General features: G+C 41.5%; 1 protein-coding gene across 1 annotated transcript in view; it reads left to right on the top strand.

Moving 5' to 3' along the window:
* Positions 1-14,107, top strand: part of MBOAT2 (membrane bound O-acyltransferase domain containing 2) — a 123,637-nt gene extending 109,530 nt beyond the window's left edge. The window contains exons 8-13 of the mRNA XM_060234185.1: positions 1,141-1,333; positions 2,486-2,589; positions 4,144-4,208; positions 4,890-5,022; positions 10,350-10,501; positions 11,937-14,107. Of these exons, the coding sequence (XP_060090168.1) occupies positions 1,141-1,333; positions 2,486-2,589; positions 4,144-4,208; positions 4,890-5,022; positions 10,350-10,501; positions 11,937-12,159 (870 nt within the window). The 3' untranslated portion in view covers positions 12,160-14,107. The remainder of the gene's footprint in view (positions 1-1,140; positions 1,334-2,485; positions 2,590-4,143; positions 4,209-4,889; positions 5,023-10,349; positions 10,502-11,936) is intronic.
* The last annotated feature ends 3,340 nt before the right edge of the window (positions 14,108-17,447 follow it).

Consider the following 17,447-nt stretch of genomic DNA (forward strand, 5'->3'; position numbering starts at 1 on the left):
TACAAGTTTTCCTTGTAGATGACAAGTGTGCCAGCTGAGATTAGAATTTAAGGATTACACAGGACATTTGTAATCTTTACAAAACTGATTGATTCATAATCTAGGCAAGAGTTCCATAGAGTTCCTTGAAGTTCTGTTTGTTGTGAAACGACAGATGAGGCATTAAGCTTGTTAAAATGTCGATAACTGCTGCCTTTTGTTCCCTGTGTAAAATCGAGGCATTGGAGCAACATAAGCAAGGTATACCAAATGCAGGTGTAGTTTTTTCTCTGAGCAACAGATAAACAAGAGAACTGAAAATAAAAGACAGGTTAGAAGCAGAGGTGGTAAAATGCCAAAAGATACCGTAAGTTATGTAGGAAGCATGCACAGCAATAAGCATGGTGCAGTTCTGTTTGCAGGCAGATAAGTTTCTAGAGCATGCAACATTGCATACTTGCTGCAAACCCACCCTAGTTTCACCCTTTCCCCCTCTTGCCCAGAATAAATGTTATGCTGATCAGGACCTTCAGCCTGGGTTGCTTAGGGCAGGATGGAGGGAGAGGGAGGTGTCTATGTATATTATATGGAGTAGAGGTCCATCAGTGGCTATTAGCCACAGTATATATATATGTGTGTGTGCGTGTGTGTGTATGTATGTATGTAAGTGTGTGTGTGTGTATGTATACACACACACACACATATATTGGCCACTGTGTGACACAGAGTGTTGGACTGGATGGGCCATTGGCCTGATCCAACATGGCTTCTCTTATGTTCTTATATCTAAAGGTGGGTGTGGGATGCATGCATGAACTCAGTGCACACACAACAAGTGCGCCAATATATATGTGAACGCCCATATCATCGAAACTTTGAGAGTTATAAACCCTTTCATATGCAAAGTGGAAATGTGAGGTGCTTCTGTTATCCAGATATGATGCCACATGTTATTTTCTATCTTCCCCTTGAAGTCTTAAGGGATTTTAGTTGCCACTAGACTACTAAAAAGCTAGTTAGTTTATGTTGGGGCTGCAATCCCTGTTTTGATCAAGAAGCAGCAATGGCTGAATGCAACCCCCCCTCCCCCGTTAAATCATTCCATTTGAAAGTTTATTTTTAAAAGATGCTCACAAAGCCTTACATGTTTGCATGTTTCAGACAGCTGTGGCGCAGAAACTCGTAGTGTGCGGACTATCCTTATTATTTCATATGACTGTTAGCAAAACTTTGCCTGTAGAGTACAACATTGATGATCATTTCAGAGCCACAGCATCACTGCCTACAAGGATTATCTACTTGTACCTGTCTCTAATGGCTGCCAGACCCAAATACTATTTTGCATGGACTTTAGGTAAGCAGTTTCTTAGAATGTATTTGTACATGCTATATAGTGTTGTCTTAACTTAAAGGACACATTTGAGACAGTGCCCTCTTGTGGGTTGAGAGCAAACTCCTTGCAAACGACTGTGAAGTTTTTCCTGAGGAACCAGATACAAGTTGATAACTAGCTACTAACAATTTAATTTACCTAGGTTTAATGTTAAAAAGTGGCATGCAGATGCGTACTGCTTGGCATTAAATAGCAGCTGTTATTGCTTTTTAATCGTAATAGCATTATTGCTTTATAAAGTTTGTTAAATGTTGGCCTAAAACCAAACTATGGAGTTGGATCTAAATCTGCTTTTCCACTTATGGAAACCTTCCCTGAGTTGAACACTACCCTCTGTGAGTGGAAGGATTGCTTCTGTGAGCATACCTTTGGATTTAATTCTATGGTTTAGGTCCAGCCCATTCTGTATAATAGTTTAGCTTAAAATTATTGTGTTCTGAGTTCTACACCTGCTTTATTAAAATTGCCAACATATCTGAGTACTTAGTCCATAATTTTATGCATTGTTTTAAGGGGAAGGGGCTGAAAAGTGTAAATTAACATGCAGTGAATTTCAAAAAGGCTAACAGCCTTTTTGCCTTGCAGTTTTGCTTATCACCCTGACATTTCAGTAACACAAATAGTTTCCTGCTGTTTGGGGGATTAGATATATCTTGCTTGAGTCCAGTAATACGATAGCTTCACTTTTGCAGCTTTTTAGCAGACAGCGGTAGGTTTTTGTGACTCTGAGGGAGGAAAATAGCCTTTGCGTTTATCTTTTGCTCATTTTAAGTTATTTCACTTTAGATAGCATTGCATTTCAAAATACAAGGCCCAGTACAGGTTGCCTGCATTTAGGAGGTGGTATTCAAATGACTAATGAGTTGTTTGGGATCTTGTGGATCCTGTGGTTTCAGGAATTGTGCAGCACCTGTGATGGCAAAAAAACTATTAAGAGCCAAAGGAATTCTTTTTATTAAAAAGTTGTGAAAAATATTTCAAACCTTCATAAACTGACATTTCAGTCATCAATGTGGGAAAAACTCCCAAAATGCAAAGCAACTTTTATGTGGCTAATAACCTGGTCTCTAGTTATTTATAACGGATTGCCTCCCTTTTTTTGTGTCTTCGCAGCTGATGCAATCAATAATGCAGCAGGGTTTGGTTTTAGAGGCTATGATAAAAATGGAGTCTCACATTGGGATTTGATATCAAATTTGAGAATTCTGCATATAGAGGTTGGTACTTAATTCTTTTGTAAAAGTTTGTGGGAATTAAAAATGTAACATTTCTATCTAGTCCTCAATGCCTGTTAATTATGAGATAAATGTAACCTGAGGCAAGGGGTACAAAACTGAAGTTGTTGCTGCCGAGTTAAATGTTTGACGTGGCAACTGGTATTCTGAATTGCTTCAGTGACCCCAAAGGGCTTGGGTATAATTCCTTCACATGTGCCACAGTTCAACCCTGGCATCGAAAACTGATTTCAGGGATAAACCTTGGCAAGAAACATCTAGAACTGTGCTGTGGCTAGATCCGGAGATTCTCTCTTTGCAGAATACAAGGATTTTGATGGGAGGCTTAAAAAAATACTGCCAAGAAAGAAAAGCAGGGGATGGAAAGATCACAGTGTGCTAGAAAAGGTTGTTTCTCTATGTCTTGACATGCTTTGGTCATAGTCTCTCCCTTCTTCTAAGTTGGCTCTTCCATTTTGCCAAAACTTTTATACCTCCAATATAGCAGCAACATGTGTAGCTGCTTCCATTCAGGGTACTAAAAAACAGGTAAAGGTAGTCCCCTGAGCAAGCACTGAGTTGTTACCAACCCATGGGGTGACATCACATCATGATGTTTTCTTGGCAGACTTTTTACAGGGTGGTTTGCCATTGCCTTCCCCTACACTTTCCCCCCCAGCAAGCTGGGTACTCATTTTACTGACCTCGGAAGGATGGAAGGCTGGGTCAACCTTGAGCTGGCTACCTGAACCCAGCTTCTGCTGTGCTCAAACTCAGGTCGTGAGCAGAGCTTAGATTGCAGTACTGCATCTTACCATTCTGCGCCACAGGGCTCCTATTCAGGGTATTAAAGAGTAGTAATATCTGAGGCTTTAACTGTGGATGAATCAACATCTTCTCAGACCACCTGCTACTTCAAATGTGGAACAGCTATCAGTAGCCAGGAGTAAACAGAATGTGTAGCCTCAACAGTATCTGCTAGGTTAGCAGGGTGGCAGTGGGGAATTCTAATGTTGGATTGGGTTTTTTCCTGGTTTTGTGGCTTGGGCCAGCTGAAAGTTTGTGTTCTGCCACCATAGGTGGGGGCAGTATGGTGCAGGAATTGAGACAAGGGCCTTCCTGAATGAAATGAGTGAGTGGCTAAGTTCTATATTATTCTGGATGCACTCTTGGTTTGGGTGTGTGTGTGTGTTTGTTGGGTACATGTGTGCAGCTGTCTGTGGCATAACCAGCACAGCAGCTGCTTCTGGCATGTTGGAGCATCCCTTGTCTAGCGCAGTCCCAGAAGGCTGCAGAATCCCTATGCGTGGGTGAGCCACCTGTGCTCTGCCAGCAAGTGTAGCTTACTGGCTCCGTTGGGCACTGTACAGCTGCAGAATTTGAAATAGTGCAGCCAAAGCAGCTCAAAATTGTGTTATTTTTTTCTATCCTAAAATAATGCTTCGTCTCTATAAATTGAATATCTTATTAATATGATTTATTGTACATAGTATAAATGACTGCATGTGGGAAATTACCTCTGCTTTACAAAAAAATAAAATATGTTTAATTTTACAGTTTTCAACAAGTTTCAAGATGTTCCTTGATAACTGGAATATCCAGACAGCTCTCTGGCTCAAAAGGTACAGTCTGTAATGTCCTTTTCTTGCTAGTCTTCTCTCAGGGAGTATGGGAGAGTAATGCCTAATTAGACAGGTCTGAAGTATTTCTGCTCTGGCTAGCCTTGCTTTGCCTGTGTGCCAACCAAGAATAGTTTTGCCACTCTTTTGTGTATGAAATTATATTTGGTGTTGAATAGTTATTTTGGAGTCCACCTCTCCATACTTTATGAGGATGACAGCGTGATGCTAGCCTCAAAATACCAAAGGCCTCTTGAAACAGTTCTGTGCCTGATCTGGTAAACACCTCAGAAAAGAGCTGACCAAAGATGGATAGCACTGTGCTTTCAGTGGGTATTTTAAGGGTCGTCTTGGAGTTTCTCGAAATAGGGTCTGGTCAGTTTCTAGTTGCTTGTGCTGTAAGTCCAGAAGCTGTTTCCTGGAAGATTGGTACTCAGAGCAATGGCAGAGATTGAGGATCTCTGCTAACAATTTCTTTTGTGGAAAAATAATGGCATTTCTTGTAAGCAAATTAATTCTCAGGCTGGGCCATCAAATTTCTTAAAGGATTTGGATTGGGAGTCATTTGGATGATTCCCTTGTGTAAAATATTAATTTAATCTAAAGTATAAATTGAATTATTTTATGGAGGCAGTTTATAAACATGAACTTCTTTCTAATCCTTTTTTTTCCTTGAACTTTTAGAGTATGTTATGAGCGAGCCTCCTTCAGTCCAACAATACAGACTTTTATCTTGTCAGCAATTTGGCATGGGGTATATCCAGGATATTATTTAACATTCTTAACGGGGGTACTAATGACACTTGCAGCTCGAACAGTAAGTACCACTGCAAGTATTATTAATGATTAATTAATGATTAATAATTCTCCGAACAAAAGGCCCACATTACAAACTTCAAAGCCGTGCTTCTCAAGAGAGAGAAAAGTCTTAAGATGTTTGGGGAAATGTCTTTCACAAAATCTGGTATATTTTGAGGGGTGTTAAAGCACCAGTTTGTTGCACAGGTGAGTAACTGCAAGTTGCTGATTTCTCCAAGTCGCTGAAACTTCCAGCTAAGAATTATTACCAAAGTATTTAGTTATTCGTTTAGAATATTCCTATGCTTTGTCTTCAGAGTCCTGCTCAAGGTGGCTTACCATGAAAAACCACAGTATAAACTACAAGCCATTATAAAAACACACACAAGCAGCATAAAAAAAATATCCATAGAACAGAACAGACTATTAACAAGCTGAGAAGAAAAGCCCCTTATTAAATGCCTGAGTAGAAAGATGTATTTTAGTCTGGCACCTTAAAGAATGTAATTTAGGTGCCAGTCAAGCCTCAAGGGGAACGTCATTTCAAATGCAAGGTGCCACCACAGACAGTGCCTTGTCTCTAGTCACCATTTGTTTCATTTCTGAAGCTTGGGGCACAGAGAGCAGGGATTGAGAAGCAGATCTTAATTGCTGGGCTGGATAGTGTGAGAGGAGACAGTCCTTCAGGTACCCTGCCCCCAAACCATTTAGAGACTTAAAGATAGGAGCCAACACTTTGAAGGGTGCCCAGAAACAAAATGGGTAGCCAGTACAGATCTTTCAGCACAGGGATGATATAATCCCTGTAACCAACCCCTGGCCGTACCCTGGCCAATTGGATCAATTTATGTTTCTGAACCATTTTCAAAGGCAGCCCCATACACAGCGCATTATAGTGATCCAACTCAGATGTGATCACAGCATGGATCACCATGGCCAGATCTCACTTCTTGAGGAATGGCTAGCTGATATATCAGCAAAGACACTATGTGCCACAGAGGAGATCTGAGCCTCCAGGTATAGGCAAGAATCTACTAGCACCCTCAGGGAGAGTGCAACCTTCTTCCAGGACAGGGTGACTCCACAGTCCCTACATTGACCAACAGCCTCACAGTCTTTTCTGGACTGAGCTTCAGTTTATTGACCCATTACCTTCTCCAGACACCTATTAAGGACTTCCATGGACCCACCTGGCTTAGTTGTTAAGGATAAATAGAACTCAGTATGACCTTACTTCAAATCCCTGGAGGACCTTTCCTAGTGGTTTCATGTAGATGTTAAACAGCATTGGGGGTAAGATGGGACCCCTTGACATAAATGCCATGGAGTTGAGCAGCAGTCCTCCAGCACCGCCTCCTGGAAATGGTTGGTCAAGTAAGAGTGGAACCACCAAAGCATGGGACTCTCTACTCCCAGCCCAGCCTGCCTCTCCAGAACATGGAACAATATTACTTATACTGTCTTTGCATAATTTGATAGTGAATAATATCAAGGATTATGTTAAAGTATGTTAAAGATCCTACAAGCTAGGCTTCAGCAGTATGTAGATCGGGAATTACCAGAAGTTCAAGCTGGGTTTCGGAGAGTTAGAGGAACTAGAGATCAAATTGCCAACATTCGATGGATTATGGAGAAAGCATGGGAGTATCAGAAAAATGTCTATTTCTGCTTCATTGACTATGCTAAAGCCTTTGATTGTGTGGATCAGAACAAACTGTGGCAAGTCCTTAAAGAGATGGGAGTACCAGACCACCTCACATGTCTCCTGAGAAACCTGTATAAGGGTCAAGAAGCAACTGTCAGAACGGGATATGGAACACCTGATTGGTTTAGAATAGGAAAAGGAGTTCGGCAAGGATGTTTATTTGTCACCCTGCTTATTTAATAATAATAATAATAATAAACTTTTATTTATATCCCGCCCTTCCCGCCGGAGCAGGCTCAGGGCGGCTAACATGACATGGTATACCATGATTTATAAAACAATTTTAAAATACAATTAATACATACAGTTAAAACAGTTACATTAAATTACAGTTAAAATTAAGTTAAGGTGCTATATTCAGTTGACGTATTTCGATGGCGAGATATCGCTTTCAGGGTTCCTCATATGCTTGCAGAAAGAGAGTGGTTTTGCAAGCCCTGCGGAATTGATTAAAGTCCCGCAGGGCTCACACTTCCTCCGGCAATTGGTTCCACCAGTGGGGGGCCATTACAGAAAAGGCCTGCTCTCTTGTTACTCTTAGTTTGGCCTCTTTTGGTCCAGGGATCCTTAGAAGGCTTTGAGAACTAGATCTTAGTGCTCTCTGGGGAACGTGTGGGGAGAGGCGGTCCCTAAGGTAGGCAGGGCCTCGGCCATATAGGGCTTTAAAGGTGATAACCAGCACCTTATAGCGAACTCGGAATATAATTGGAAGCCAGTGCAGTTCCTTCAGCCCAGGCCGCACATGTTCCCACCGAGGTAGTCCCAGTAGCAGCCTGGCCGCAGCATTCTGCACTAGCTGCAACTTCCGAGTTCGGCACAAGGGCAGCCCCATGTAGAGGGCATTACAGTAGTCTAGTCTCAAGGTGACCGTTGCATGGATCACTGTTGCTAGGTCGCTACGTTCCAGGAAGGGGGCCAACTGTCTTGCCCTTCTAAGATGGAAGAAGGCGGATTTCGCAGTGGCAGCTATCTGTGCCTCCATTGTCAAGGAGGGCTCCAGTAGCACTCCCAGGCTTTTGACCTTGCGCACTGGTATTAGTGAGACACCGTCAAAAGTCGGTAGGGAGATCTCCCCTCCCAGTCTGCAGCGATCCACGCAAAGGACCTCTGTCTTCACTGGATTCAGCTTCAGCCCACTCAGCCTGATCCAGTCTGCCACGGCTTGCAACGCCCGATCCAGATTTATAGGGGTGTCGGCGGCCCGGCCGCCCATCAGTAGATAGAGCTGGGTGTCATCAGCATACTGATGGCAACCCAGCCCGTGTCTCCGGGCAATCTGGGCAAGGGGGCGCATAAAGATATTAAACAGCATTGGGGAGAGAACTGCCCCCTGCGGGACCCCACAATTAAGTAGGTGTCTCCGGGACATCTCTCCTCCAACCGCCACCCTTTGTCCCCGACCTTCATATTTAATTTATATGCCGAGTACATCATGCGGAATGCTGGCCTGGATGAAGCACAAGCCGGAATTAAGATTGCCGGTAAAAACATCAACAACCTCAGATATGCAGATGACACTACTCTAATGGCAGAAAGTGAGGAGGACCTAAAGAACCTCTTGTTGAGGGTGAAAGAGGAGAGCACAAAAGTAGGCTTGAAACTCAACATCAAAAAAACTAAGATTGTGGCATCTGGCCCCATCACAAAATGGCAACTAGAAGGGGAAAACATGGAAGTAGTGACAGACTTCACATTTCTGGGATCCAAGATCACTGCAGATGGTGACTGTAGCCATGAAATTAAAAGACATTTGCTCCTTGGAAGGACAGCTATGGCGAACCTGGGCAGTATAATAAAAAGTAGAGACATTACCCTGCTAACAAAAGTCCATACAGTCAAAGCGATGGTATTCCCAGTAGTAATGTATGGCTGTGAGAGCTGGACCATAAGGAAGGCCGAGTGCAGAAGAATAGATGCTTTTGAGATATGGTGCTGGAGAAGACTCTTGAGAGTCCCTTGGACTGCAAGAAGATCAAATCAGTCAGTCCTAAGGCAAATCAACCCAGATTGTTCACTGGAAGGTCAGATGCTGAAGCTGAAGCTCCAATACTTTGGCCACAAAATGGAGAAGATCCTGATGCTAGGAAAGAGAGAAGGCAAAAGAAGAAGGGGATGGCAAAAGATGAGATGGCTGGACAGTGATACTAATGTAACAAACATGAATTTGAGCAGACTTCGGAGGATGGTGGAAGATAGGAGGGCCTGGCGTGACTTTGTCCATGGGGTCGCAAAGAGTTGGATTCTACTGTGCGACTGAACAACAACAACAGATATCAAGGATTACAGTATTTTTTGCACCATAAGACTCACTTCCCCCCCAAAAAAAAGTGGAGGGAAAAGTGTGTGCGTCTTAAGGAGCGAATACTGCAAAAAAATCACACAAATGCCTCTAAATTCACACAAACGGCTCTAAAAACTAGGTGCGTCTTATGCTCAGGTTCATCTTATGGAGCGAAAAATACGGTAATTGGACATGGCTCAGGACTTTCATTGCATGACATCTTGAATATAGCCATAAGTAACTTGGGACATGGCTGTCTGCAAGATCATCTGCTACCATATGTGCCTATCTTGCACCCCCCCCCCCAAAAAAAAGCAAACAAACAAACCAACAACAACAATGTAGGGGCTACTCTACTGGGCATTTCCTTGTCATCTGAGGTGCAACCAGTTGAGGAATGTGGTAGAAACATACTCTGGGGCACTGCAGTTACGGAATGCTGCCTTGGAAGAAATCTACCCGTGTTACGGAATGCTGCCTTGGAAGAAATCTACCCGTTGTCTTGGTACGTATATTGCCTAGCACTGAAGGCCCGACTCTTTAGGAAATCCCTGTATTCATTCGTATCTCAGTTGATCTTACTTTTGTTCTGATCTATTGTCTGATACTTGATGGTGTGGTTTAATTTGTTGTCTTTAATGTAATTTTAAACTTTGAATAAGTAGTCAGGAACAGTAAATGGTTTTGTAAGAGCAGTCCATATGCTAGCTCAAAAGCAGGCCATGTTAATGCTAGAGAATTGTCTGATTGGGTATTGAGATACGAGTGCAGTAAATATTAAGTCCAAGGAGTTGACAGGGACTGATGGCAAGGTTGATTCTAGCAGGAAATGGGAATGTGGGAAGCCAGACAGTAGATGGCCCAGATTTTTATCTATTCAGGCAAGGACTGATAGAATTTTTTGGTAAGCTATCAGGGTTTCCAGGGAGTAAAAAGAACCATGTAGTTAGTTAAGCATGGATTGTTGCTTCCTACTTCTAAAGCCTTCAGTAGGCTCAAGCACATCAGCTTAAATCTGTTCAGAAAGAAAATGATGGAAACAAGTTTGAGACTGTTGGTTTCTCCAACAATAGAACTAGATATGAGCTTGACAGAATATGTAGTCAAATGTCTGATGGAAAAAGAAGAAAGAGAAGAACTAGGGTTCACTCATAGACACGCAGAGATCAGCCTCCAAAAGGTGCTGTGAAATCTACAGAAGGTGGCGTCCTTTCTTATGAAAACATATTGAATCATGTTGAAACCATATTGAGTCATATTGTGTTAAGATCATTTTAGCTGTGTCTAGACTGTAGTTTCCTCTAGGCACTGTAAAAATGCTGACATTCTTCTATTTAAGCATGTCACTTTTTTTGTTTAGATAAGGAAGAACATTAGGCACTACTTCATTGATTCTCCAGCCACTAAATTATGTTACGATATTGTGACATGGATGACAACTCAAGTAGCAATAAGTTATACAGTTGTACCATTTGTACTTCTCTCTGTAAAACCATCTATCAAGTTTTACAGGTAAGTGGACACCTTATTAGCATGTCAAAAAATATCCTAATGGCAAGTTTTGTTTATGGCGTATGCATAGTGTGGATTAGATTATTTGTGTTAGAATGAAATGACTGGAAACAAAGAGAAAGAGTGCACAGAATGATGAAGGGTATGAAAATTCCTCCCCTGTGAACACTGGAGGACTTCTGCAGGTACTACCCAAATATGTTCCATTGTTTCTCCATAATTTTAGGAGCTTCTTGTTCAAACGAACTCTGAGGTTCTAAGGATACCTTGCCAGTGTGGCGTAGTGGTTAGAGTGTGAGACTTGGACTTGAGACAACTGGGTCCTTGCTTAACCATGGAAGCCTGTCAGGTGACCTTGGACACATCACCATCTCTCAGCCTAACCTACCCTTTCAAGGTGGTTGTTGTGGGGATTAGGTGGAGGGGGGAATGATCTGAAAAACTGCTTTGAGTTCCCAATTGGGGTGGGGGGGGGGAGTGGGATATAAATAAATAAATACATAATAGTTGCCTGATTCTCTCATGAGCACTAAATATTTTCTGAAATCCTTCTGGCACTCATGGATTATTTCTTCTGCAGTTGACAATAAAGTATTTTCCCCCAAACATGCTCAGTAAGTAGGAGCTGTGTGCCAACTGAATATGGACAAAAGCCCACAGTACACAGGCTGTATAAAAATTGGCACCTTGGTTACTTTTTGTACTGAAATTCATAACATGTCAGAAACGGAAGTGAAGAATTTATTTGCAGCCAAACAAACAAAAAAAAATCACTAGGAATCTCTGCTCTCTTCAATGGTCAAATTGTTACAGGGAAGGAGGAATAAATAAATCAAACTCTAACTTGCAAGGGATTTGACCTCTCCTGTCTATAACAGTTCTCACACAGACAGTGTTGTCACACAGACATTTTTCCCTTTCCTCTCATCACTGTAAGCTGTCTTTCAGCTTCAAAGATAGCCAAACTTCCTCCATGCTAAAGTACTCTTAGGTTTCTACTCACCCCATCTATCGCCTATCTTTTCAAACTGGGCATTTTGAACTATCCATATAAAGGTTCCCAAACTGTCATTTGGCCATTACAAAAATACACAAGTATACCTGAAGGACCTTGGTTAGTACCTTTTGAAGATACTTTCAGCTGTGTTGTATTAGTCTGTCTTAGCAAAATAAAACAGAAGTCCAATGGCACCTTAAAAACTAGCAACAATTATTCCACCATGAACTGTTGTGAGTCAGAGCTCACTTCTTCAGGTGCCACAAAAAAGAAACCCTTTCCCACATTTTTATAAAGAAAGTTACAGAAGGGGAGGGGGAAGGGAGAATTTAGGGCAGAGAAATCATTTATATGAATTTCTGAAGGTAGATGTTAGATATTAGTGTAAAATGCTAGCGATCAGGTTGACTTAATGTTTATTTTTATTTCTTTGTTCAGCTCCTGGCATTTCTGCCTCCACATCATCTGCATCTTAGTGTTCTTGATATTCACAACTAAAAGAACTAAGAAAGGAAGTAAAGAGCAAGAAGGCATCCAGTCCTCTTGGTCCAAAAAGCAAGAAGACGACGAAAGCATTAGGGGACATAACAACTATTCCACAACAAATAATTTCAATCAAAAACGAGAAATCACATGCAGAAATACGACGACGAAACAATGATTAGGAGATGCTATGTTGGATATATTTTATATTTTCAGAACCCATTTATAGTACCTTTTAAAGGGGTTTGTATTTGTCTAAAAAGATGATTAGTTTAAAAATGCTATATCCCTAGGGAATACTGAATACACTAGCAAGAATGGAAACAAAGCAAATTAACCTCTCCCATGCCATGTTCCTGTGGATCACGCCTTATAGAAAAAAAATTACCATTATTTCAACGGGCACTCAGGACTTAACAGCATATGTCCATCGGGTCTTAGGCGTGCCCTTTGCTGAATGTACGCTCTGTATCCCAAGGCACTGATGGGGGTGAAGAACAAATCGCGTCAATCCAGAGTAACAGCAGGAAAATATTTTTTTCCAAGCAGATGCCTTGCCTTAAACCCTCTATCTACTGAAATAATGTTTCTAAGTGGTATTTTCTTGTTTAATATTAAATATGGGAAGCATAGTTAAAACGGTTGGGTGTGCTGAAGGACAAAATAGGAAAATGGAGGCAGAAAGTCACTTGTGTCTGAATCTACAAAAAGGAATTGCAATAAGCATCTCAGTATTTGGAGGGTTTCCTTAGTGTATCAGATTATCATACAGGACTGCCAATGCCAAATTACAGGAAGTTTTAGTTTAACAAATGTTCTCATTGCAGAACAGCCTGCCCACCCCCCCAAAAAATATTTTCTGAACTCCAAAAATATACCCTTTATCCAGAGCAAAATATTCTAGTTTTATTTTAGTTTGCTCTTTTTTGCCATTAGGTATAAGATGGCGCTTGCAGAGCTGCACCCTTCCAATAAAATTCCTCCTTGTTATATACAAACCGTTTTTCAAGGAGTGACTTTAAGATACAGTCACTTAGAAACTTTTTCAGCAATGTAAAGAATTAGTGAGAAGGTGCTTATGATATAAGTATAGCCAGATTATTTTATGGTTATAACTCAGTTTATATTAAACAAAAGATGAAATTGTTAAAATAGGTATTGTGTAGCTCATCTTCAACATTACATGGCCTGTAACACTGGAAAGCCTGTGGCTTGGGATATGTCTCTAAGCCAGCGTTTTGGATATGGAGATCATGCTGTACCTTTTTGATAAAATATTCCTGACCATTCTGTTTTTTTCACAGTTTTGTTTTGAAAAGTCTATCAAGGGAAATGATAACTACTGGTCACTTTATTGTGAATATGAATACTGCTAATGAAGTACTAAAGGGCTATAATTTTTCATTTGCTTATTCTGCATAATTTTTTAAAAAAAACTTTTCATGAATGCCGCAGCAGCAGTAATGAAAATCCTGATGTGATTATGTTAACCATAAGATTAATTTTATTTCTGATAATATTTTGTGCTTTAATTGCTGTGAAGTTGATAATTTTTTTAATGAGCACAGAAGGTAAGATTACGTCTTTGTTGGTGTCAGTGATATAGAAAACACATCCTTAAACTTACAGATCTACTCTTCAATCAGGAATAAGACTAGGACACACTACCACTTCAGAATGTTCTAGGTTTTTGGTTTTTTAAATGATGTGCCTCTCTGATATACTGGATATTTGGGGACAGGTAACTTCTGTTATGGAAGTTAGCCAATGTTAATGAGAGATTCAGTTGGTTAGCCATGTTGGTTTGAAGCAAAGAACAAAGTTTGAGTTCAGTGACACCTTTTAAGACCAACAAAGTTTAATTTGAAGTATAAGCTTTCGTGTGCATGAACTTATAACCAGAATTAAACTTTATTGGTCTTAAAGGTGCCACTGAATTTAAACTTTGTTCCAATATTAATGAGGTTGTTAATACAGAAAAGAGGTAAAGTAGGTAGCTGTGCATATGGAAAAGAGCTTGAATAGTGACAGTGTCATAAAATTGTAATGCTATTAAAAGAGGTGTGTATGCGTATGAACTGGATAACCAGCATCAAAGGCTGAAATATATTTTGTCCCATCTGTAAGTGTCTAAATTCCTGATTTAAGAGTGAATGAGTGGCAGCTGTTCACTTTTCTATGGGGAAAAAGCTGAAGGGGTACATGCAGAGACCAGCAGTGTAGGTATTAAACCCCACCTTATTCTGTGTAGCTCTTGAGTTTAAGTTGGTGAAAGTCATCTCTCTGATTACAAAGCTGCAGCCCATGTTTTTGTTCCCACAGAGTTTGTTGGTAGCCATTGAAAGGTGTGTTCTTGCCACTTGCATCTCTAAGCTTTAATTTATGTCTAGAGGAAGGCCTGTCAGATTTATCGATAAGGAGAAGAGATAGATAGGCCCAGTCCTTTCCCACTGCCAGTGATACTCCATGCCCCTACCAATATATTCATTCCCCAAGTCAGTGATCTGAACTTGCTCCATTTACTAGGCTGGTAGTGAATAGGACTGGGAAATGAAGCATGAGACTAGAATGCTCTTCTGTCTATATTACCTGCTTTCTTGTTGCAAGGAGGGGAGGAGCCATGTCTCAGTGGTAGAACATCTGCCTTGCATGCAGAAGGTTGCAGGTTCAATCCCTGGCATCTCCAGTTAAAGGACCAGGTAGTAGGTTATGTGGAAGACCTGAGACTCTGGGTAGCTGCTACCAGTCAGAGAAGTCAGTGTTGATTTCTGTTGGCTAATGGTCTGATTCAGTATAAAGCAGCTTCATTTGTGTGTATCTTTTACTGAGGAAGAGCAAGAGCAGGATTGGCTTTTCAGATATGGCCTGCAGCAGCCAAGACCTCCAGGCCTGGAGAAAGTGGCAAGAAATGGTCCTCCCTTGCTCTGGATAGGAGAGGTGGCAAGGAATAGTTTCCTTAAGATCCACGATTGTCTGTCTGTTCCCTTATATGTTATTCTACAGTGAAATCTTATAGTTTCATCATTTTACATTCACCCATACGTTTTCACTGTTGACCCAAATATCCTTTGTGTGCCAAATTATGTTTTTTGTTACGTATGACAATTTGGCATAGTTATTATATACATTTGGGCCTGGGCATTATTATTTTTAATTTTATAGCTGATAAAAATTCCATGCACATTATGATTAAATTAAATTAAATTTCTTCCTGGATTTAAAGAGAATTAAAATAGTCATCCTTTATAGAAGGTCCCCAATCAAGCCAAAACCAGCAGAGGCTAAATTCCATTGAAAACAATGGAACTAAGGCTGCTACCCTAAGAAGAGTTTACTGGAACTTTCTTCTGAATAGAACCTCCCCAAATCAGTTGGAACTTGTGGCTAACTTGTCCAATTGTTTTCAGTGGGATCCATGTCAAATTAACTTCAGATGAATTTAGTCCAAGTAATATATATCTCCAGTTATATGGGCTTTGATCTATAGCAGGGGTGGTCAAACTGCAGCTCGGTAGCCGCATGAGGCTCTTTCACACACATTGTGTGGCTCTTGAAGCTCCCTCTGCCTAATTGGCTGGCTTGGAGAAGGCATTTCTCTCTTTAAATCACTTCTCCAAGCCCAGCCAGCAGCTTGGAGAATGCATTTAAAGTTAAAGTTGCTTTCTTTTCATCTTTCCCCATCTATTTTCCTTCCTTGGGTCTTGGGTCAGCCATAGCTCTGGCAGAAGTTGTCCTCGAAAGGGCAGCTTCTGTGAGAGCTCTCTCAGCCCCACCCACCTCACAGCGTGTCTGTTGTAGGGGAGGAAGATAAAGGAGATTGTGAGCCATTCTGAGATCCAGCGTATAGGGCGGGATATAAATCCAATATCATCTTCTTCCTTCTTTCATTGTGCAGGGGGTTGGACTAGATGACCCTGGAGGTCCCTTCCAACTCTATGATTCCTTCCTTCCAGGGCCGGTGCGTGGGAGTAGGCAAAGTAGGCAGTTGCCTAGGGCGTCACCTGGCCTAGGGGCACCACTGGATGCCCCCTCCCTGACACATGACTCTGGCTCCTGACCACTGTCACCTTGTCCTCTCCCATCACCAAGCTGCCCTCAACAAAGCCAAGCCACCCCCCTCTCCCCGATCTGTGACTTGGCCTCCCACCTCATTCTTTCCTGCCACCCTCCCTCCTGACATGGCCGGCAAGCACTTATTTTCACTTTTTTAATATAACATCACTTTTTTTTGGAAAAATTAAAATTAAAAATCAGTAAATTAAAAATGTGAAAAGTTTCAAGTTTGGCACCCTTCAATTTCCCTATATTTTTTAATAATGGAGGGGGCTAGTGGATGACTCGCCTAGGGCGCCAGAAAGCCTAGCACCAGCCTGCCTTTCCTTCCTTCCTTCCTTCCTTCCTTCCTTCCTTCCTTCCTTCCTTCCTTCCTTCCTTCCTTCCTCCCTTCCTCCCTTCCTCCCTTCCTCCCTTCCTCCCTTCCTCCCTCCCTTCCCTCCCTTCCCTCCCTTCCCTCCCTCCCTCCCTCCCTCCCTCCCTCCCTCCCTTCCTCCCTCCCTTCCTCCCTCCCTTCCTTCCTTCCTTCCTTCCTTCCTTCCTTCCTCCCTCCCTCCCTCCCTCCCTCCCTCCCTCCCTCCCTCCCTCCCAGCTCTCAAACATCTAATATTTATTCTATGTGGCTCTTAGGTTAAGCAAATTTGGCCACCTCTGATCTATAGTCTATATCTGGATATTTTCAAAAATGATTTTGTTTCTGAAGAACTCAGTGTGTTGTTTGCTGTTTAATTCTGACAACCACTTCATAAATTAGGCAAGGATTTATTTTAATCTGTTACGTTTGACATCCCTCTTATGGGGTGCGTATACAGTTCTCTGTATGGAAGATTATTTTGGTAATGTGCAACAATGTTTTACATAATGCCTGATATCAATTGCCCTCTGCTTGCATATGCTTCCCGTCATATATTCACTAAGGAATTTACAGAAATAGCAGCCCTATATTCAGGCAAAGTCTGAGTTTTCTTTAAACTTTGGCTACATTACACATAAATTATTTAAATGGTACCATTTCACTTCTAATTAGAAGTCCTAGTGTATTCTGTCTAGATGAAAAACCAATAACAATGCAGATGTTAAGATTAAGAGACACTGATTACCATCCAGCCTCTAATATCTGTCCCGTCATAAGAAAATTGTGAGGCTAGGAAGGATCTGAAAGGCTGTGTGTGCATCAGACCCTCGTCATTCCCTTTACTGTTCCTCAAATCCACTCCAAAGTAGGTCTTGAAAGTGAGAATTTTCTGGAGACACATTCAATTTGAGGCAAGGGCCTGTGGTGGAAAGAGAAATTAGAAATATTTCGCCCCCTCCCATCCCACACATGCACAACTACTTTCCAAACATGTGTGGGGCTCTTTGGATTCTGGCTTAATCTTTTAAAGCACCACAGAACTTTTCATTGTGTTTGTT

This window comes from Heteronotia binoei, chromosome 1, assembly GCF_032191835.1.
Source record: "Heteronotia binoei isolate CCM8104 ecotype False Entrance Well chromosome 1, APGP_CSIRO_Hbin_v1, whole genome shotgun sequence".
NCBI lineage: Eukaryota > Metazoa > Chordata > Lepidosauria > Squamata > Gekkonidae > Heteronotia > Heteronotia binoei.